We start from the raw sequence: 23,060 nt of genomic DNA, 5'->3' as shown, positions 1-23,060 counted from the left end.
GTCAAGGTCACAAAGAGTCCATCTTGAAGTATGAACAAAACAAGAAAATTGCAGGTGAAATATTGCGTTTATGTATATAGTTTCCATACAATCTTTTATTGGATAAAATCTGAGGAATCGAATCGAATGGTAACTAACTGCGACAATTCTTCGACCGACGGTTTTGTCAGGAAGCTCTTCTTCCACATTGAACAATATTTGTAACTGAAAATAAAATATATTGTATGTGTTAGCATTTACAATTTGTCACATCATGTACAGTCGACGTCAAAGATATGTACCTATTGCACCTTACTCCTTTCTAATAAGGTGAAAAATGTATACATATATTTAACGTCGACTGTTCATATAAAGCACCGGTGGTGGTAAAGAACCAACGAGAGAAATAGAAATAAGACCCTGTATAATAGACTACGAATCGTGTGATAAATCAATTTACGATGGAATTCTGGCACACGAAGTTGAAACAATGTTATTCTAGCTAGGTAGTTAGTACAAAAGGTAAAATTGTTCTCTGCATACAATCAATAAGCATAATTAGCATGAATCACCTACCTCATGGGTATCTTCTTCCTCTAATAGACTAGTAACCCGATAAGTGTCATCCACCTGTGCAATGCGTGGGTTCAAAATGTTTAAGCCGGTCGCCTCACTGTCAAAACCAAAATTAAATAAATGTATGATGTTTTACAGCACATATGGACTTTACCGCACTAGTGCGATAATGCACACACACATTACGTAACTATGTCAAATATTTAAAGGGCTATATGTACTGTAAAACGTTGTACGATACATGTGATAATAGGTAATACGCAACTCATGTCAAATTAAAACACTCCCTTCGGTCGTGTTTTAATTTATCGCCACTCGTGAATTTCCTATTTTTCGCACTATTTTTTATCATCAAGTGATGATGAACAATAACAGCCACATTTTGCCTCTCATTAAGCATCCGGACAAATCTGTCGGTCGAAGAATTGTAGCAGCCAGTCATTTCTTTACAACATCACTCAAATTAAGGAGTCATCCATTAATTACATCACACGTGTAGAGGGAGGGGGTCAAGAAAATGTGACATGGGGGAGGGGGGAGGCACAAACTTTGTGACGTCACTTTAACTTCATCAGTAACCGAAAAATTATTTAAATTATTTTATTCGCTGTACATTTAAATAACAAGTTTTTAAAACGATAATCGTTTTTATTCGTTTAATTTTCTTTCCTAAGCAGTTTTGGGTTATAAAATTACTAATATTTATATCGTCAAAAATATTTTGATAAAATATTAATAATAATAAGTACCTAAGTACTTACTTAATTCGATTTGGCGATTTCGTAGAAAAAATGTGACGTCACACTAGGGGGGAGGGGTTTGCCAAGTGTGACAAGGAGGGGGGGAGGGGTCAAAAAACCTAGAAATTCGTGTGACGTAATTAATGGATGACCTCTAATTAGTCCATTACTATTTCATAAGTTGATCATGGACCCGCGAAACGCAGACAGACAGACATGACGAATCCTTAAGGGTTCCGTTTTTTGCCATTTGGCTACAGAACCCTAAAAATGCTCTATCACAGGTAAATGAGAAATTGAAAATTGAAATAATTGCCCAAGATTATTAGTTTTATTAAAATAAAAAATCGGTCAACACGCTCAAGAAAAGGAAATCATTTACTATTGTGTAGGGTAGGTATAATATAAAATAACTATCAGTTCATTAAAAAATACGTAAAAGAATAACGAAAGTACGGACAATCGGTAAATCCCGGGATTTTAATTTCCGGGACTTACTCAAGCAACCCTATTATATTCTATCAGTGTACATTTTTAGGGTTCCGTACCCAAAGGGTAAAAACGGGACCCTATTACTAAGACTTCGCTGTCCGTCCGTCCGTCTGTCCGTCTGTCATCAGGCTGTATCTCATGAACCGTGGTAGCTAGACAGTTTAAATTTTCACAGATGATTGAATTTCTATCGCCGCTATAACAACAAATACTAAAAACAGAATAAAATAAATAGTTATACAACAAACGTGATTTTTGCCGTTTTTTGCATAATGGTACGGAACCCTGCGTGTGCGAGTCCAACTTGCACTTGGCCGGTTTTTTTAAATTAAGTACCTCTTGTAGAATATCAAATAACTGATGAGGGCAATGTATCTCGTACGATATTATTGATTGGCGACATTTTATTTAGTTTTCGGCGAACATTTGCTAAGTAGGTAGTACTAATAGCCATCTAGGAAAATAAGTACAAAATATGTCCAAATGATTGAGAATATCAATTCAAAGCATAAAAAGATATAAGCATCTGCACTGATAGGAAAACAGTAGGTATCTAAATCTAACTAAGGTCTTTTCGTACGCCGCCGCTGTGAGTAGGTAGGTATTTATCGCAACGCACGAAGTTACGCGCGACATAGGTACCTACATATGCGACGTTATCTATGAAAAGGGACCTTATTGTCGATGGCGCTTCCGCCATTATCAACGATGTTCTGATATAAATACCACGCCGCGCGACATGTGCGTCGTAAGCGCCATAGACAATAAGGTCCCTTTTCATAGATAATGCCACAATTAGAATTAGAACTTACTCGTTACTTTGAATGTCAGTGGTTGATGAAATCGGAGATTCCATTTCCATATTTTGCAGTCTGTAAATAAAGATAAATTATAGTAGTGTATTGTGTTACGTAGGTAGGGCTAAAAAGCACAAGTCAAATAATTATACTCACTCGATGTAGTCTAAAGATGTAGTATCATGTTCGGCTGTGAAATTATCCAATTTTCTTCTTTTCCTAGAAAGACAAAAAAGTTTAGACGCATGACAAATCACGAGCTGATAGTGGATGGATTGCTAAAAGAACGCTTTATGCGTCTAATTGTGTGCGTTACGTGTATCACTGTGTGCTCGTATTTATAGGAAGGCCCACTACACCGCAACCGCGTAACTACGACTCACGGAGACGCACATAGACGGCAATGTTTTCTGTCTTTGCCGTGTGCGGCGCTAGTGCCGCGTGGTGTAAACGTCGCGAATCGCAATATCCTTTTAAGGTGGTTCTCCTTGCTCGATTTTCATACAACTTTCTTGGCACCCTAGCTCCTATTATATAGGGTTTCTTCACTTGTATATGTAATGTTTGGGTAGTATATACATTTCTATCTTCGCTTAACGTAAAAAAATACTAGATTTTGATTAAAATTATTAAGAAAAAAGCCTTTGAATATTGGTAAAATTTTGCCTCATTGCTTGTTTGTGTGACTGATGCTTATAGTATCGGTGTAATTCTAACATGGCGACTTCATTTGACAAGTAATCATTTTTAATTTGTCAAAGGTGTAACAGATGGCACTTTAAAACCGCAACACAGATTACCTGTGTATTTTGTTTTATTTTCACTCAATAGAGGGAGGTATATTTAATGCACAAAGCATGTTACGAGTATACCTCCTTTCTGATATAATTTCATTCCCAGATTTAATATAACTTAATAATTATTATGATTATTACACAATAAAATACATTTATATATTTATAGAAAGGTCAGTCCAAACAATCATTCGCGTTACGGTCGTCCACCGAAAACCCTTGTGAATTCTGCTTTCGTTTCGGTAAATGTTCTCTGGAAAAGCCTATATTTATTGTAACAATGATTTTTAAACTAAAATACCTAGCTATATTTTTCTCAAAAATATATAGGTATGTGGAGAAAAATTTCATCTTACTTGTAAATAAACAAGATTCTATAATATCTTCTGCTTGTGCATAACAATAACATTAGTAGATGATATTTTTAGGGTTCCGTACCCAAAGGGTAAAACGGGACCCTATTACTAAGACTTCGCTGTCCGTCCGTCTGTCCGTCTGTCTGTCACCAGGCTGTATCTCACGAACCGTGATAGCTAGACAGTTGAAATTTTCACAGATGATGTATTTCTGTTGCCGCTATAACAACAAATACTAAAAACAGAATAAAATAAAGATTTAAATGGGGCTCCCATACAACAAACGTGATTTTTGACCAAAGTTAAGCAACGTCGGGAGTGGTCAGTACTTGGATGGGTGACCGTTTTTTTTTTTGCTTTTTTTTGTTTTTTTTTTGCATTATGGTACGGAACCCTTCGTCCGTAGTCCGACTCGCACTTGCCTGGTTTTTTTTCAAAAATGCTGCCTTTCACCCGAATTAAAACACTCTACTTTTCATTTCGCATACGAGGAGAGTAAAATGCATGTGTTTTTTTAAATACATTTTTATAGTAGGTGTTTTTGAGAGTAGGTATTTTTTAAAAGTAGGTATTTTCAATTAACAATTTGGCCAAAAGTAATTTATGGAATGGGGAGTCAAATATCAGAATGGAAATTGTATAACAAATCCATTTATACCCAAATTTCAATTGCTTATTGTAAAAAGAATAATAAAATCGTACTTGGAATTGGAACCTAAACTGCTCTAGTGCAGAAACGTATCATTTCCTGCACACCTTTTACAACAACAATGACCCTCTTTCATATATTCGGTCAAATTGTGCTTTTTGAAAAACTAATTATAGCCAGCCTTTTATGAATGTATTATGATACCTTAGGGTATGGTGCTTTACGCACACTAGCGTCCCTTCCCCTCCCCCTGACACAACCCACCCTTTTTGCATGAAATATGTCCCGGTTCACAGTTTTTTACATTTTTTGAGGAAAGTATACATTTTAGGAAAAAAGTGTCAATGAAGAAGTTATTTTGGGGACGTTTGTGCCGGGTACTTACCGGATTAGGATATAGGTTTATGGCTTGTTATTGTGTTGTGTACCAATTTTCTTTTATATTTGACGATGCGTGTTGCTGATGACATATGTGGAAGTATACATTTTATTTTGACGAAACCTGAGGTGGATGAGCTATCTGTATAGTGACGAAGCCTGCGCTGTGGATCTGAAGGTACTGCTATTATTATGTTTTTTTGTGGGTCAATAAAATTTTAAATGTCTCTAATGAAAGAAATAATCCTTAATAAATTCTTAATAAAAAAGGTCATATTCATTTTTTTAATATGATGCACCTAAATCATGTATTAGCTTGTCAAAATTCGAAATAACATAGTTTTTACTTAGGGTTCGAAACTCATTTATTATACACGGTGTAACATGAGGAAACCGAATAATTTTAACAGCGTATTCCTAATCACATTTAGAGACAAAAATATCCTATAAACTTTTTTGAAATTCGCCTAGTTTCAGAGTTAATACCAATAAAAAAAAACAAGTTTCTATTGTTACATAGTTCAAAACGCCTTTTTGATGGCGATGTTGCTACTATGGGATTTAGTCTAAATATCCTTATTGATATGTCAAAAAGTGACAAGTAACACTTTGCAAAAACTAAGTTTTACGAAAAAAAAACCATTTTAAGTGACAAGTTTACCAATAGCATTTAATTTTTATATACAAATTCATTCATAAAATTAAAAAAAAACCAAACAATTTTTTTTTGGCGAAATTGACCTAAACACATATTACATCTTTTCCTTTTTTTGACCTCATGTATACATTTTAGGATAAAAGTGTCAATGAAAGAAATAGTTCCTTATTAAATTCTTAAAAAAAAAGGTTATATTCATTTTATATAAGAAATGCGAAAGATTTTATTTCTGAGGTCAAATTAAAAGGAGGAAAAAATGTTTGTATGAGTATAGGTCAATTTCGCCGAAAACAATTTTTTTTATTGTTTTTAGGGTTCCGTACCTCAAAACGAAAAAGCGGAACCCTTATAGGATCACTCATGCGTCTGTCTGTCTGTCCGTCTGTCACAGCCGATTTTCTCCGGAACTACTGGACCAATCAAGTTGAAATCTGGTACACATATGTAAGTTTGTAAACAAATGAATTTTAAACATGGGGGCCACTTTTGGGGGGTAAATGAAAAAATAAAAAAATAAAAAATTTCAAACTATATCATGTTACATATCAAATGAAAGAGCTTATTGTAAGGATCTCAAATATATATTTTTTTATAATTTTCGAATAAAAAGTTTAGAAGTTATTCAAGAAAGTAGGCAAAAAATGACTATTCCCCCCTCCCCCTTTATCTCCGAAACTACTAGGTTTAAAATTTTGAAAAAATACATAAAATAGGTCTATACCTATAGATGACAGGAAAACCTATTACAAATGTACAGTCAAGCGTGAGTCGGACTTAATTACAGTTTTTGATCCGACTCCTACGGATTTTTTAAAGATTTCACTCACGTTTCGCATAAATAATGTTTAGTTTTAAGTTTATAAAATACATATGTATGTTAGTCTGTAAGGAATTTGTAATATGGGCCTTGTTCCCTGAATTAAATATCTAAATAAATAAAATAAAAAATACATTGTAAAAATTGTGTAATATACGGAATCCTTGGAACGCGAGTCCGACTCGCACTTGGCCGCCATTTTTTAATTTTTTGAATATATATGTATGTACATAAAAAGTAAATGTTATTGGTAAACTTGTCAGTTAACATGGATTTTTACTTTTTTTTCGTAAAACATAGTTTTTGCAACGTGTTACTTAATTGTCATTTTTTGACATATCAATAGGGATATTTAGACTAAATCCCATAGTAACAACATCGCCATCAAAAAGGCGTTTTGAACTATGTAACAATAAAAACTTGTTTTATTTTTTTAAATTGGTATTAACTCTGAAACTAGCCGCATTTCAAAAAAGTTTATAGGACATTTTTGTCTCTAAATATTATCAGGAATACGCTGTCAAAATTATTCGGTTTCCTCGTGTTACACCGTGTATAATAAATGAGTTTGGAATCCTAAGTAAAAACTATGTTATTTCGAATTTTAACAAGCTAATACATGAATGTGCATCATGTAAAAAAATCAATATGACCTTTTTTATTAAGAATTTATTAAGGATTATTTCTTTCATTGACACTTTTTTCCTAAAATATATTCTTTCCTCAAAAAATGTAAAAAACTGTGAACCGGGACATATTTCATGCAAAAAAGGGGGGTTGCGTCAGGGGGAGGGGAAGGGACGCTAGTGTGCGTAAAGCACCATACCCTATGGTATCATACTACATTCATAAAAGGCTGGCTATAATTAGTTTGTCTTCCCCATACATTAGAACACAATTTAACCGAATCAATAGCATGAGAAATGAAACGGATATTTCTTGTTTTCTTTGCATTAGCATTTTTCTCTCGATAATTTAATCAATTTGCAACATAAGTAGAAGAATCCTCATATATCCATAAATATCAAAATATAAAAGGACATACATTTTCAGAAGAATTCCCCGTGCGACGTTGCCAAATGGTTTAAAGTACAACATGCTCGCAACGTTTGGATGTCAATGAGTCGACAATGAAAAATTATATTTCAAATCAATTCAAACTTGATATTTTTGACAGTAATGGGTTACTTAAATAAGAAGGCATTTTTCGCCCGAGTCTACTATGGTCAAATGGTCTAGTGGCTTTTAGCTACTGAGTATAAGTCTAACAAGTTGAATAGCATGACAGGGTTCAAACCACGAACAAAGACTCATTTCTTTTTGTATTTATTTATTTAATTTGTTTCATCTTTTTGGTAATTTTATATGCCTTATTTTAAAATTTATTTTAAGTAAATGTGTTGTATTTGATTATTTCATGTAGGTATATCATTTCAATAAAATTTTGGAAACTTTTATTTTATACCTGGTCAAGCAAATCTTGTCAGTAAAAAAACCGGGCAAGTGCGAGTCGGACTCGCGCACGAAGGGTTCCGTACCATAATGCAAAAAAAAAACGGTCACCCATCCAAGTACTGACCACTCCCGACGTTGCTTAACTTTGGTCAAAAATCACGTTTGTTGTATGGGAGCCCCATTTAAATCTTTATTTTATTCTGTTTTTAGTATTTGTTGTTATAGCGGCAACAGAAATACATCATCTGTGAAAATTTCAACTGTCTAGCTATCACGGTTCGTGAGATACAGCCTGGTGACAAACGGACGGACGGACGGACGGACGGACAGCGAAGTCTTAGTAATAGGGTCCCGTTTTACCCTTTGGGTACGGAACCCTAAAAAGGCGCGAAATCCAAATGTTCTATGAACGATATCCCTTCGCGCCTACATTTTTCAAATTTGCCGCCTTTTTCTACTGACAAGATCTGCTTGACCAGCTATACTTCGTCGATAGTTGACTTCTTATGTACCTATTCCGCGATCCTAATTAGCCTCATGCATGACTTTTTTTTAATTATTTGAATCATTATTTATATCCTTTGAAAACCGGAAAATAAAAATACTTTTATAAATCTTCCCATAATATTATTAAAAAATAATTAAAATACTGAAAATATTTTACTCACGTAAGTTTAGTTTCGAAGAATAACATACGCTTAAAATAATTCAAAAGAAAATGCTAAAATTATAAAATAAAAAAAAACTGGCATTGTCGGGGTTTGAACCATGTATCTTAGCTACAATCTGATTTTTTTCAAAATAGAGGCTACGGGTGCCACGAGCACATGACAGTTGATGGTCGAAAACATTAGTTGCTTCTGAATGCCTTGTAATTCTTAATCGTTGCTCAAACAAGAATTTATTATTTAATTTCCAATCTTTTTTCAACAATAAACATTTCTCCGCTGCGCCCTCTAGGTTACTTTACTGTAACATTACGAATCTGCTGACATTTGACACTGACTTTAAGGTGACTTTAAGTACGTAAGTGTGCGTGAATGCAAGAAATTGCAATATTTTGCAGTTGGATTCCGGTAATAACGAAATGAGACAATGTTGAGTTGAACATGTCTCGATTTGGATGTAGTATTTTTTATAGTTTTCGCACATATCAACACATCTTATGAAACTTTGTATTTTGGGAGAAATAGTGAAAATCCACAATTCGTGCACAGTGACGCCATCTTTTGGCTGATAATCGGCATCCCATCCCTAGACATCCACCTTAAGCTATTTAGATGATGAATTGATGACAATGTTTAACCGGTAGATGGAGCGATTATTAAATTTTAGAATGTTTTAAGTTATATGGATTACTAATTAGTACGATCGAGTATATATTAAATTAAGTAATAATTACTTATTTCACTGTGTAATAAATATACATTTTTACTTACGTTAGTTCCATTGTTTGTTGGAATCTTCCGAGTTGTCTTTTTCGAGATGTCTTCTTTTTATTCAATTGCTTGTTACCCATTATAACTTAAAGGTTTTGGTGCACACGGTATATCACTAGGACACACAACACAGCACAGTTTTTATAAGTAAATCTTATATTAGTTTTGGGGACACGTAGTACAGGTCCGTCTGGCACGAGCGCTCAGCCATCACTGTCTCATTTCGAAAGACGGACGGAGATAGAGCATGCAGGCCGAAGTCAATATTTTGTTACGATAGAATTAGTTGATGTTTATTTATTTTAAAAATATTGCCTCTAATTATCGTTTTTCTAAAGCTGTCAAATTATTGTTATAGTTATGATTGATTTTTCTCCTTTTTTTGTTTCATAGTGTCACATAGTAAAGAAACAAGTAAAGTTGGAGTATAAATTCGAATTGGAGGTTACTTTGGGAATAAATTGTATCGAGCGAAGTGTTATGAATCGTGTATCGAAAGCTGTGTTATTAAAGATAATATAATCAAGAATTATATATATTTTTCCCACGTCTACAAATATCAACGTTTCTTAGAAAAATAGGATAATAATTGGGGTATTTTTACATTTCTGGCTCAGGGAACGGCCTTAACATACGGCGCCTTTATACCTTTTAACGAGCAATTTTTTTAGTGTTCCGTACAAAACTTTGTTCACGGAACACATTTTTTTTTTATATAGAAACGGCTCTAACTATTTCGATTTGCAATATGGGGGTTTCCGGGGGCGAACCAAGCGACCTATGCGACCAAGCCTGGTTTAATTCTTTAGATAGCAGAAGGTGTAGAAAGCAAACCGGAACTGGAACCTCAGGTGGTATGAGATTTCTCTGCCAAAAATGTAGGAGGTCGTGCCGCTCATGCATCGGCCTCCACAGTCACCAAACCCGTTGTCTAAACAGCAATGCATAAATCGTCTGCAATAGACAGGAAAGTCCTGTGGTGATGATGATTTGCAATAAGTCAAAGGCAGCGAAATTTATGAATTTTAAATACCTTTTTCTCCTACCAGATCCACGCAACAATGGAACAAAGCGGCATTTCCATGATGATGGACATGCGAAAACTTGCCAACCACCCCTGCCTCCTCCGTTACTTCTACGAGGCCGACACCGTTCGGACGATAGCGCAGCGCCTCGCCAAGGACCCCACATATAAAGAGAAGAATGAACAATACGCGTTCGAGGATCTTATGTGTCTCTCGGACTTTCAGATACACCAGCTCACTCAAACCCATAATGTGAGTATTGTTACATACGCTAGCCAACCACCCCTGCCTCCTCGGTTACTTCTACGAGGCCGACACCGTTCGGACGATAGCGCAGCGCCTCGCCAAGGACCCCACATATAAAGAGAAGAATGAACAATACGCGTTCGAGGATCTTATGTGTCTCTCGGACTTTCAGATACACCAGCTCACTCAAACCCATAATGTGAGTATTGTTACATACGCTAGCCAACCACCCCTGCCTCCTCGGTTACTTCTACGAGGCCGACACCGTTCGGACGATAGCGCAGCGCCTCGCCAAGGACCCCATATATAAAGAGAAAAACGAACAATACGCGTTCGAGGATCTCATGTGTCTCTCGGACTTTCAGATACACCAGCTCACTCAGACCCATAATGTGAGTATTGCATGTATACACTAGTCAACCATTAGTCTACTCCGTTACTTCTATGAGGCCGACATTGAGGCTTCTATGAGGACGATAGCGCAGCGCCTCGCCAAGGACCCCACATATAAAGAGAAGAATGAACAATACGCGTTCGAGGATCTTATATGTCTCTCGGACTTTCAGATACACCAGCTCACTCAAAACCATAATGTGAGTATTGTTACATACGCTAGCCAACCACCCCTGCCTCCTCGGTTACTTCTACGAGGCCGACACCGTTCGGACGATAGCGCAGCGCCTCGCCAAGGACCCCATATATAAAGAGAAAAACGAACAATACGCGTTCGAGGATCTCATGTGTCTCTCGGACTTTCAGATACACCAGCTCACTCAGACCCATAATGTGAGTATAGTACACTAGTCAACCATTAGTCTACTCCGTTACTTCTATGAGGCCGACAGAGTACGGACGATAGCGCAGCGCCTCGCCAAGGACCCCACATATAAAGAGAAGAATGAACAATACGCGTTCGAGGATCTTATGTGTCTCTCGGACTTTCAGATACACCAGCTCACTCAAAACCATAGTGTAAGTTTTAGTTGTTTTTCGGGTTCCGTACCCAAAGGGTAAAACGGGACCCTATTACTAAGACTTCGCTGTCCGTCCGTCTGTCTGTCACCAGGCTGTATCTCACGAACCGTGATAGCTAGACAGTTGAAATTTTCACAGATGATGTATTTCTGGTGCCGCTATAACAACAAATACTAAAAACAGAATAAAATAAAGATTTAAGTGGGGCTCCCATACAGCAAACGTGATTTTTGACCAAAGTTAAGCAACGTCGGGCGTGGTCAGTACTTGGATGGGTGACCGTTTTCTTTTTGCATTTTTTTTTCGTTTTTTTTTGCTTTATGGTACGGAACCCTTCGTGCGCGAGTCCGACTCGCACTTGCCCGGTTTTTTTATCCTCTTGTTTCTTAGTAATGTGAAAGATTTTCCTTCGGGATATAGGCTACCTCACTGATGCCTCCGATGACACTTGCCTTTTATGACTTTTTAACTAGCTACTTTACTTATATTGCATAAGATACTATTTTGTTTCCGAACAAAAATACTACAGCGTTCTATAACTTTCTCATTTCTCTTTCAGAGTATAAGCCAATTCGCCCTCCCAATAAGCCTCATCCTGGACTCCGGCAAGTTTCTCAAGCTGGACGAGATGCTGCCCAAACTGAAGGAGGAAGGCCACAGGGTGCTGGTGTTCAGCCAGTTCACCATGATGTTGGACGTCATAGAACCGTATCTCGTCCACCGCCAGTACCGGTACCTGAGGCTGGACGGACAGACCGCCGTCACGGACAGGTCAGTTCAAACTGAAGGAGGAAGGCCACAGGGTGCTGGTGTTCAGCCAGTTCACCATGATGCTGGACGTCATAGAACCGTATCTCGCCCACCGCCAGTACCGGTACCTGAGGCTGGACGGACAGACCGCCGTCACGGACAGGTCAGTTCATACTGAAGGAGGAAGGCCACAGGGTGCCGGTGTTCAGCCAGTTCACCATGATGCTGGACGTCATAGAACCGTATCTCGCCCACCACCAGTACCGGTACCTGAGGCTGGACGGACAGACCGCCGTCACGGACAGCTCAGTTCAAACTGAAGGAGGAAGGCCACAGGGTGCTGGTGTTCAGCCAGTTCACCACAATGCTGGACGTTATAGAACCGTATCTCGCCCACCGCCAGTACCGGTACCTGAGGCTGGACGGGCAGACCGCCGTCACGGACAGGTCAGTTCAAACTGAAGGAGGAAGGCCACAGGGTGCTGGTGTTCAGCCAGTTCACCATGATGCTGGACGTCATAGAACCGTATCTCGCCCACCACCAGTACCGGTACCTGAGGCTGGACGGACAGACCGCCGTCACGGACAGGTCAGTTCAAACTGAAGGAGGAAGGCCACAGGGTGCTGGTGTTCAGCCAGTTCACCATGATGCTGGACGTCATAGAACCGTATCTCGCCCACCGCCAGTACCGGTACCTGAGGCTGGACGGACAGACCGCCGTCACGGACAGGTCAGTTCAAACTGAAGGAGGAAGGCCACAGGGTGCTGGTGTTCAGCCAGTTCACCATGATGCTGGACGTCATAGAACCGTATCTCGCCCACCGCCAGTACCGGTACCTGAGGCTGGACGGACAGACCGCCGTCGCGGACAGGTCAGTTTCTGAATCTGTTTGTTTTCTCATCAGACTTTTATCACAAACCACAAATTATGTCCCAAAACCCGTCTATAGCTCGCAAGCAATTTTAATTTAGCCCGTATTACTGCCACAACTGAGACGACTAGGACATACTTCATACATTGTAAACCGTCAGAAGGTGTAGGCCGTGCCAAAAAATTAGACATACATGAATATTTTAACAATCATTCGGCACTCGAGTAAAACGTAATGTTCAAGTCTAGATAAACTGTCATAAACAACGGAATTCTAGTAACTTGCAACTTTTCATCAATCAGAGCAGCCCACATTCGTTATACGGGCTAAAATACTCGTAGCCCAAAACATCTCGCGTGATTTGTGCACCACCTCAGACATAATAGAGAGACTAGTTTGAAAAAAAAAACACTCTAATTGTATTTTTTTGCAGACAAGACCTAATTGATCAATACAACGCCGAGGACATCTTCGTGTTCCTACTGTCGACGCGCGCCGGCGGTCTCGGCATCAACCTCACCGCCGCTGACACCGTCATCATACATGACATCGACTTCAACCCGTACAACGACAAGCAGGCCGAGGACAGGTAACGACACGTGTGCGTCACTGGCGCGAGCTGACACTGTCATCATACAAGACCTAATAGATCAATACAACGCCGAGGACATCTTCGTGTTCCTACTGTCGACGCGCGCCGGCGGTCTCGGCATCAACCTCACCGCCGCCGACACCGTCATCATACACGACTTCAACCCGTACAACGACAAGTGGCGGCGCGTCCATAAAAGCTGATTCCCACCGGCTTGCCTGTTTTTGGACATTTGAGCAGAGTTGTAAAGGAAATATGTAAGCCAAATTAGCCCCGGCTTGGCTATGGATATGTTTGACGCGCCGCCACTGCTAGCGACAACGACACGTGTGCGTCACTGACGCGAGCTGACACTGTCATCATACAAGACATGAACAACCCCGAACCCGTACAAATACAAGCAGGCCGAGGACAACTAACGCCCAAAACGACACGTGTGCGTGACGGACGCACGCTGACATAGTAAATAACTCATACACCTCATCAACTTCAACCCGTATAACGAGAAAGGGAATTCGCCCTCTTCAAGAAACAAGTTATTTTCAATAACATGACCAATATGTTTTATATTCCAGATGTCATCGAATGGGCCAAACGCGACCAGTGACCATCTACCGACTGCTGAGTTCTGGTACTATCGAGGAGGGCATCTACCAGGTCGCACAAGAGAAGCTCAATCTCGAGAAGGAGGTCACCGGGGCTGACGGTAACTATCTCTCTTATCTATCTTAGCGTTTATCATCGAATGGGCCAAACGCGACCAGTGACCAATGTGACCATCTACCGACTGCTGAGCTCTGGTACTATCGAGGAGGGCATCTACCAGGTCGCACAAGAGAAGCTCAATCTCGAGAAGGAGGTCACCGGCGCTGACGGTAACTATCTCTCTATCTACCTTAGCGTTTATCATCGAATGGGCCAAACGCGACCAGTGACCACCTACCGACTGCTGAGCTCTGGTACTATCGAGGAGGGCATCTACCAGGTCGCACAAGAGAAGCTCAATCTCGAGAAGGAGGTCACCGGCGCTGACGGTAACTATCTCTCTGTCTGTCTTAGCGTGTATCATCAAATGGGCCAAACGCGACCAGTGATTATCTACCGACTGCTGAGCTCGGGCACCATCGAGGAGGGCATCTACCAGGTCGCACAAGAGAAACTCAATCTCGAGAAGGAGGTCACCGGGGCTGACGGTAACTATCTCTCTACCTATCTTAGCGTTTATCATCGAATGGGCCAAACGCGACCAGTGACCATCTACCGACTGCTGAGCTCGGACACCATCGAGGAGGGCATCTACCAGGTCGCACAAGAAAAACTCAATCTCGAGAAGGAGGTCACCGGGGCTGACGGTAAGAGCTCATACGCCCATTCAATAACCTTGAGATTATTCATTTGTGTTTACTTCTAACTTCAACATTATGTGACGTAGGTATGGTACCAGGCGTGGCTCACTCCGCGATTTCGTCGCTTTGCTACAGGTAGCTAAAAGTACATCCGTTCCACACCAATTTTGGTGGTTATGGCCATAAGCCGCGCGTGCCGCTATCGCCACCTAGCGGCCATATCTTTCCTGATCGTAACATACGCGTTTTGTTAGAGAGTGAGTCTTCTGTACCTAGTACTATTATTTATTCTGTGACGGTACCTAGAGTTTCGAATGGCATTATGGGCTTCAGTCCGCCTTTAAACTTTATTTACTAATAAAAAAAAAGTAATTAATTTCCCTATGTTCGCTAACAAATTATCCGCTACCAAATAAATGCATTTATTTCTCTTCTTTTTTCAGAAAACGATACTCAAGAACAAAAGAACGTAGTGCGACTCCTGTCCGCCGCGCTCGGCCTGACCACGAACAAATGATATTCGGCCGTGCAAGAGCCAGTGCTACCTGCAACACAGTGACTTTATATTGTATAGGTTAGTAAATAATAGGTTGATTGCTGACTGTTGGTGAACCCTAATGCGGTGTGTTAAGGACTATCTATGGTTACTTAATTGTGTCGATCGGAACTTCTGGCAGAATTCATAATCAGACAAACAAATGATATTCGGCCGTGCAAGAGCCAGTGCTGCCTGTGACACAGTGACTTTATATTGTATAGGTTAGTAGATAACGGGTTGATTGCTGACTGCTGGTGAACCTTAATGCGGTGTGTTAAGGACTATCTATGGTTATTTAAGTGGTGTTGTACTGATCGGAACTTCTAGCTGAGTTTTTGATTTGACTGTATAAAGTGATAACAAGCTGAAATGCTGAATTGTATGTATGTATGTATATTTTCATTTTTGCATTAACATTTTCATTCGAACATCGAACAATAATTGGGGCATTATCTATGAAATGGACCTTATTGTCGATGACGTCGCGCAGCATTGCATTTACATAGGAACATCATTAGATAACATCACAATTAAAAAAAAACGCTTTTACTTAAAATTCAAAGCCACATGGAGGTTCATATAAAACCGAGGACCTTAATGTGTTTTGGTCATTTTGTAATAAAACACTGGGGATTAGAAAAAGAAAGTCTGTCAGAAATTCCGATTCGTACTATGGCTCTCAGTAACTCCATGGAACTGAAACTTATTGCCCGAATATGAACTCTATTACTTAGTGTTAAGAACAGTCCCATGGAACAAAATGGGACATGCCCAAATTTGTATTTGCATTTGAAATTATTGATGAATTTGAATGGTCCTCGATTGGAAGATTCTTGTGAATATTAATTGTAAATTGTATTTAAAATTATTTCTACGAGTATGTTATTGAAATAAGGTACGCTTCCGGTATTGTAGACTTCGTTGTGTTTTTTTTTTAAATTTGCATCTAAATTAAGACAGACAGATAAAGCTTGACCAGAAATACAGTAGTAGTGCATAATTATTTTCCATCGTATTTCCACGGAAAGGTACGAACGAGTCTTTCTATTTCAAACAGTCTCGGTACATAAAGTACTGAGGTTGATGAAGTAGCGTGACAAATACGAACGTTTCCGAGAGAATACGATGGAAAACGATTATGCACTACATCTGTAAATACTTACAGGACAACCAAGTTTAACCTGTGGTAAGATACAGTCAGCAGCTGAAGTAGTTAAGGGGTGAAGTATCCAAAATCACCTACATAATGCATTTTTCTCAGCAATTATTTTGTGTTCAGATCATTGTGGACACCTCGCCTTAGCTTCAAATGCTGACTGTACATGTAAATTGATTGACATAGTTACTCATTTTGTGGAAATATGTTATTGCAAGTATTTTGTACAAAACTAATAAAAGATGAGCGCTAAAAATATGGTAAACATTTCAGTACTTACGACAAAAAAACAATAGTGCAATGAATGGATACTTATTTGTATTGTTTTTTGGAGAATTCTTGATGATTCTAATAATGTACAGTCAGGGCTATTAGCTTCTCACTCAACACAAACAAGCGAATATCTTACTGTACAGTCGACGTCAAAGATATGTTTACACTTATGCCTTACTCCTTTGTCATAAGGTGAAAAATGTAAACATAGTATCGTCTTGGCTCGTCCCATTCGTTTTTCGTCAAGTTCTTAAATTAGTCCTATTCTGCTTTCGTCACTCATTCCACATTGAAAGCCACCGACGATTGTGACGAATGTAGAATGGGTGACGAAAGCAGAATAGGACTAATTTAAGAACTTGACGAAAAACGAATGGGACGGCCCAAGACGATACCGTAAACATATCTTTGAAGTCGACTGTACCTACTGTAAAAGATTTCAAAACTAAATAAATAAGTCGACGACACTTAGGATGTTTTGTTAATTATATGTTGTTAAACGTACAGTCACCCTTAATATTATGTTACTCGAAGGCCGCAAAGATATGTGACACGCTCTTATGGCTCTACAAATAAGATCGTGTCAGATTTTTTTGCGGCCTTCGTTGTGTACATATTATTGCAGGTGGCTGGTACAGTACCGAGCAAAAGTGTCCCAACAGTATTGTACCTTTGTTTTAAACCTCACCTAAATAGCATTTAGTATTCCTGAGGAAAACCACCAAAGTGATTATTTGCTACAATATGGTTGTTGAAATATATGGAGAAATTATTAAAATAGTGTATACAAGCTGAGTGGAACACAAAATAGCTGTACTTACAGATAGTAGAATTGATGCTATAGTCAGACCAAGAAAAGTCGTTATTATATATACGTCATAATTTCATAGAAGTTTGACGTTTAAAATAACACTTGCACAGCGTGGGCTAACAAAATCGCTGCAGACTTTTCTTGGTCTAGCTCTAATACTTGAAGCCCATAATTGTACAGTCAGCAGCAGAGGTGTTAAAAATAACACACACACTTAAACTCCCTCAACAAAAAGTTTTGTTCGGATGCTTTTTAAACACCTCGTTTGCTCAGCAACTTGCTGCACTACATGTACAATAGTGTCGAGTACCTTCATATAGTTTGGCCCAGGACTGTCTCGTTTCAAACATAGGCAGAGAAAATCGTACTAGAGATGCAGCGGATATCCGGTTACTATCCGGTATCCGGCCATTATTTTACCATCCGGCCGGATACCGGATAGTGAACTACTATCCGGCCGGATACCGGATAGTGAACTACTATCCGGCCGGCCGGATACCGGATAGCAGTGGCGGCGCGTCCATAAAAGCCGATTCCCACCGGCTTGCCTGTTATTGGACGTTTGAACAGAGTTGTAAAGGAAATATGTAAGCCAAATTAGCCCCGGCTTGCCTATGGATATGTTTGACGCGCCGCCACTGCCGGATAGTAACATTGCTTGATTTCGGAGTAAAACACTTTAATCATTCCACTGACTTGCACGCGCACTAATTTCGTACCTAGAAATGAGTCCGCGCGAACGTTCACTAGGAAACAGGTTGAACCTGCAGAATGCGCACCTGAAAAACCGTAATGTAGGTATGGTTCCGCTGGCCGAATATTCGGCGGCCGGATACCGGATATCCGGCCGATGTTTAGGCCGAATATCCGGTATCCGGCCAAACAACTATCCGTTGCATCTCTAAATCATACTATCTTTGTACTAGCACCCGAAAAAATGGATGTGTAGAGTTTTCCTGGTTCATACTGACTGACAAGATATGTTGACCAGACTATAATTAGTTTCACCGACTGGTCAGTTCACAATCTTCATATTGTAGCAGAATATTCAAATTATTTGTATTATTTATATTAATTTTTTAGATAATTTTCGTTGTAAGTAGGTAGTTAATTTTCATTGTTTGTTTTAGACATTCCGTGGCAAATGTTATTTAGTTTAGACAATCTCACTATTTTATTTTATCAATTTAAGTGTAATTATGTCATTGTTTATAAGTAAATGTGATTTTAACTCTTGACTTGTTGCTTTTTTGCTCTAGTAGAGAAAACTCTAAATATTATTTATAGACAATATTAATTTGCACGTCTAAATTTAAAGTGTTATTTTTTGCAAAATTAAAATATACATATTATCAAATCTCGTAATCCAAGTAAAGGCGATTAGTGAATGATGCCCAAAAGAATGTTAAATATAGATGGTCAAGCAAATCTCGTCAGTAGAATAAGTTCACATTTTTTTCACATTCACATTTAACATTTTTCGCGCCTTAGCGCGAAATTCAAATTTTCTATGAGACGACATCCCTTCGCGCCTACATTTTTCAAATTTGCCGCCTTTTTCTACTGACAAGATCTACTTGACCAACTATAAATTCAAAACAGCATTGTATTTAAATGACGCGTCATTTTGTGCTTAGCCTATTCTTAGGGCCGATACAGACGGACTGCAACCCGACTACCATTGGTATGGGAACTGCACGCCAACTGCAACGCCGACGTTCCCATACAAATTGCAGTACATCTGTACCGGTCCTTATGATGCGACACTTATTTAATTCACCATATTAATTGGGTACTCGTTCCCTACCGTCCCTGACTTAAACTTTTTTCGACAAATTAATAATAATTATTCATTACCCCATATGTTTCATAATTAAAGGCATCTAAATAACAATGTACATTATTAGTTGTAAGTTATTATTGTAACAATTGCTGGCAAATTGAATTATTACTGAAAATATGTGGTGTTCATTTCAATATTTAAACCTTTAAAGTATATTATGGTGTAACAAAACGTAATTGCATTAAAAAATGTTTAATTTCCCGTCATAGACTAGGAATCCTCTAGACGGAGTTTAGAGCAATTATTTCATGCAACCGATGCTGCCAAAAATGCGGGGGTGCGCGGGACGAGGTGAGCGAAGTCCCGTGCCATGATTGGTCCGTTCAAACGACGAACGAGTTCACGGACGTCACACAAAGACACTTTTGACTCGAACATGGAGTAAAATTACCGTATGCGTGGCAGCGGGGGTAGCGCGACTATGCTCAGTCTAGAGGATATTTTGTCCGTGTTTCCCGTCTATCAACCAGTAGGGAAAAATATTTACAAAAATTATTTGGAACTTAGTACTTATTCCCAAATTTATATGAAGGAAAAATAATTGCAAGGAACAGATGCTTCATTTCCGAAAAAGTATTTTTTTTATAGTTTCAGCTGTTATAACACTAACTTTATGTATTTAGCCCTTCCAATTTGTGATGTATGTATTCAAATTCACTTATATATAATAAAAGCACATCTAAGAAGTTTGCTACATAACGAATTATAACTATGACTGTATCTCGTGAACATGTAAATTAAATAAAAAGTGAGATTATATTATTTCACACAAACGGAAAAGTGACGTAGATGTAACGTAGTGTAAAGTGTAGATGTAAGATATCGCTGCTTGATACACGCAATCGAAAACGAACCTTATGCGTATGCTTTAAGGATCATTTTCAAAGTAACTGACGCGCTAGATAGCACCGAGTGAGAGCAATATTTTCGTCTCGCTCTATCGTAGCGCGGAGACCTCAGCGTTGGCAATGAATTTTAAATCTTAATTTGGTGTATTTAAAGATGAATTTGGATAGTCTGGTGTGTCAAGCAGCAGGTAATGTATGACTTGGGCTAGCTGTATGAGATACGATAAGTTTATTTTGTTATGTGGAAGCAAAGAAATTGTTGAATAGGCGCAGTTGTTTCATTAGCCCCTCATTACTCCCATATCTTCACCCATGGAATCTTTGATTTATTATTATCTAAGGACTGGCCTTACGGGCACTAATGGTGCTAGTTCAGCGGTGTTACTCACGAATTCGAGCCAATCGTTGCGTTAGCAACTAGTTGTGTTGCGAGCAACAGGCCAACAGCGTGCGTGATGCGAACTCGTCAACCAATCGCGTTGTAGCGTTGTCACACCGGTGTACTGGCCGCATTCAATCCCCATTCTTATTGCCAGTAAGGCCAGTCCTGAGATATATGCGTCAATGCATGGATTACATTAATAAAATAAGGTTCATTTGTTCAAACCTTATAAATTTGTTCTGTGTCCGCACCATTTTAGGCCTTGCCTTAAATACTATTTTAGGCAAGGCAAAAGGTTAATGTCTCAGCGTTACTCAGAGCTTAACCTTTTGATCGCCAAAGACGTCAACTGACGCGCGCGGCTATATTAGTGCGGTCAAGAAATCTCTTTCTCGCTCTAACTTATAGCTGCGTCCTTAACGCACGTACGGCGACCACCTTACATTACACACTACCGAACCGCACCAAGGTTGCGGTGCGGTGCAGTAGTCTGTTACGGCTTTACATTTCAATTGACTATCATTCAAATCATTGTCTTGCAGGGATACTACACTTTAGTACAAACAGCAACACTCCTAACTGTACATCAGTGGACCTTATTACAAAAGGCATAAGGTCCACCGATGTACAGTTAACAGTGTGAGCAATATGGTACCTACGTCTTTACCACCAATTTCATTTCAGTGACCTAATTTTATTAATTCATGCTCTTAACTTGTGTAGAAATTGCGAGGCGACTCAAAAAATTTGACTCCTGACAGGAATGATTCATGAACAGTCCCCATCAGATAGGTATTTGTTGTCATAGCGGCAACAGAAATACATCATCTGTGAAAATTTCAACTATCTAGCTATCACGGCTCTTGACATACAACCTGGTGACAGACAGACGGACAGCGAAGTCTTAGTAATAGGGTCCCGTTTTTACCCTTTGGGTATGGAACCCTAAAAAGCCCGCATTCTTATTATTCTGCAAATACGTAGGTAGGTATACTATTCCAAGACTAAAGTCAAGGTATCCATTTGCAATATTAACACTGCAAGAAGAACAAACGTTGACTCATCTGGCCACAATGTTTTCCTTCTAGAGACACTGTGTCGAAAATTTTAGTTTCCTAATGTGTAGGTACTTACTACTTACCTGGGAGTCATTCATCGGATGAATCTAGGATTCTACCTTCTATGATTTATCTAGAGTGTATTTCCATTGCCCCTTTGTATTATACATTGACCCTTTTCCATTGTACCATGGTTTGTAATAACCGATACTATAAGACTACTAATTATATAATTTAAAAATAAAACAAAACAATTTGTTGTCACACTATTTATTTCCGAATAAAAATGTCAAAAATTATCGAATCAAAGGGGTTTCGGATTTTAGTCTTCCTATTTTCTTTCCAGTGCTGACTAAAACGAGTAACTATAACTACTGCTGACCTGCGAATAAGTGTAGAAGTCAAGTAATTCCCAGTAGAAACTAGAAATAAGTAAATAATTCTTTCTATATTTTAGGAAAAATGAAATTCCTGATAATGCTTTCAAAAGCTTCAAACTTTCCGAGACGATAGCGACAAAGCATTACGAACACAGCGCCAATAGAAATAGGCACGGTGTGCGTTCGGTTGGCAGAACGCGCCCGCGCACCGCCAGTCGGCAATCCGCCCGGGCGGGCGCCACACACACGACCGGAGTCTGCGCGCGCGATCAGCGGTATCGAAATATATCACAAGTGCACCAATACGAATACCAACGACCGAAAGGATTTGCGAGCGCGATTCTGGTAAGTCCAGTGAGAAAATACGATGTTTCACGGCAGTGATTGATTTGAATGATTTCGACCGGGCTAAATTTAGTGCGTTATTTCGGAAGCTGCTTTCAGCCGCGAAAATTCGTGTTTGAAACACGAGATTTTCTACAAATTATGAGCATAATTGCAAGGTAAGTGAAAACGAAAGTCGTGCACGCTGCATTCTGAGCTAACAGATTTCTATAATCAGTGTAGCACGATGAAGAATAGATTTTCTTGTTCCCAATAGGCTGTCCGGACGGCCTGGCCCAAATAGCTGAAGATTAATTCGTACGCCGCCCGTCCGTAATCTATGAACGACAGTATGAATGGAAATCGTAACACGTAACAAAAGAACAGACGTTTTAATTGTTATTTTATACTCCTACTCTATTAGTAAACAGCCAAAACACGTGTTAAACTATTTTAGTTCGAATCGGATGCATAAACTCGTGTCCATTCCAACGAGAAACTACTGAAAAG

At 39.0% G+C, this 23,060-nt stretch overlaps 2 protein-coding genes and 2 long non-coding RNA genes across 5 annotated transcripts in view; 2 read left to right on the top strand and 2 right to left on the bottom strand.

Moving 5' to 3' along the window:
• Nucleotides 1–20,674, top strand: part of LOC134670026 (SWI/SNF-related matrix-associated actin-dependent regulator of chromatin subfamily A containing DEAD/H box 1 homolog) — a 32,139-nt gene extending 11,465 nt beyond the window's left edge. The window contains exons 11-15 of the mRNA XM_063527695.1: nt 10,180–10,396; nt 11,931–12,147; nt 13,433–13,588; nt 14,167–14,297; nt 15,381–20,674. Of these exons, the coding sequence (XP_063383765.1) occupies nt 10,180–10,396; nt 11,931–12,147; nt 13,433–13,588; nt 14,167–14,297; nt 15,381–15,454 (795 nt within the window). The 3' untranslated portion in view covers nt 15,455–20,674. The remainder of the gene's footprint in view (nt 1–10,179; nt 10,397–11,930; nt 12,148–13,432; nt 13,589–14,166; nt 14,298–15,380) is intronic.
• The window catches only part of LOC134670038 (uncharacterized), a 139,044-nt gene that overhangs the window by 67,077 nt on the left and 48,907 nt on the right, over nt 1–23,060 (bottom strand). The gene's annotated exons all lie outside the window — the stretch shown is intronic.
• On the bottom strand, nt 640–9,150 carry LOC134670041 (uncharacterized). The gene is made up of 4 exons (XR_010099009.1): nt 9,131–9,150; nt 2,741–2,803; nt 2,600–2,659; nt 640–652 (listed from the first exon to the last, which is right to left on the bottom strand). It is a non-coding gene; the product is annotated as an uncharacterized LOC134670041 (long non-coding RNA).
• LOC134670011 (CBP80/20-dependent translation initiation factor) overlaps nt 22,412–23,060 on the top strand; it is a 48,515-nt gene continuing 47,866 nt past the window's right edge. For both annotated transcript variants that reach the window (XM_063527677.1, XM_063527676.1), the window contains exon 1: nt 22,412–22,571. The gene's annotated coding sequence lies outside the window, so the exon portion shown is untranslated. The remainder of the gene's footprint in view (nt 22,572–23,060) is intronic.

This window comes from Cydia fagiglandana, chromosome 13, assembly GCF_963556715.1.
Source record: "Cydia fagiglandana chromosome 13, ilCydFagi1.1, whole genome shotgun sequence".
Lineage (NCBI taxonomy): Eukaryota > Metazoa > Arthropoda > Insecta > Lepidoptera > Tortricidae > Cydia > Cydia fagiglandana.
The sequence above is the reverse complement of the archived record's forward strand: the minus strand, read 5'-3'. Positions and strand labels throughout refer to the sequence as shown.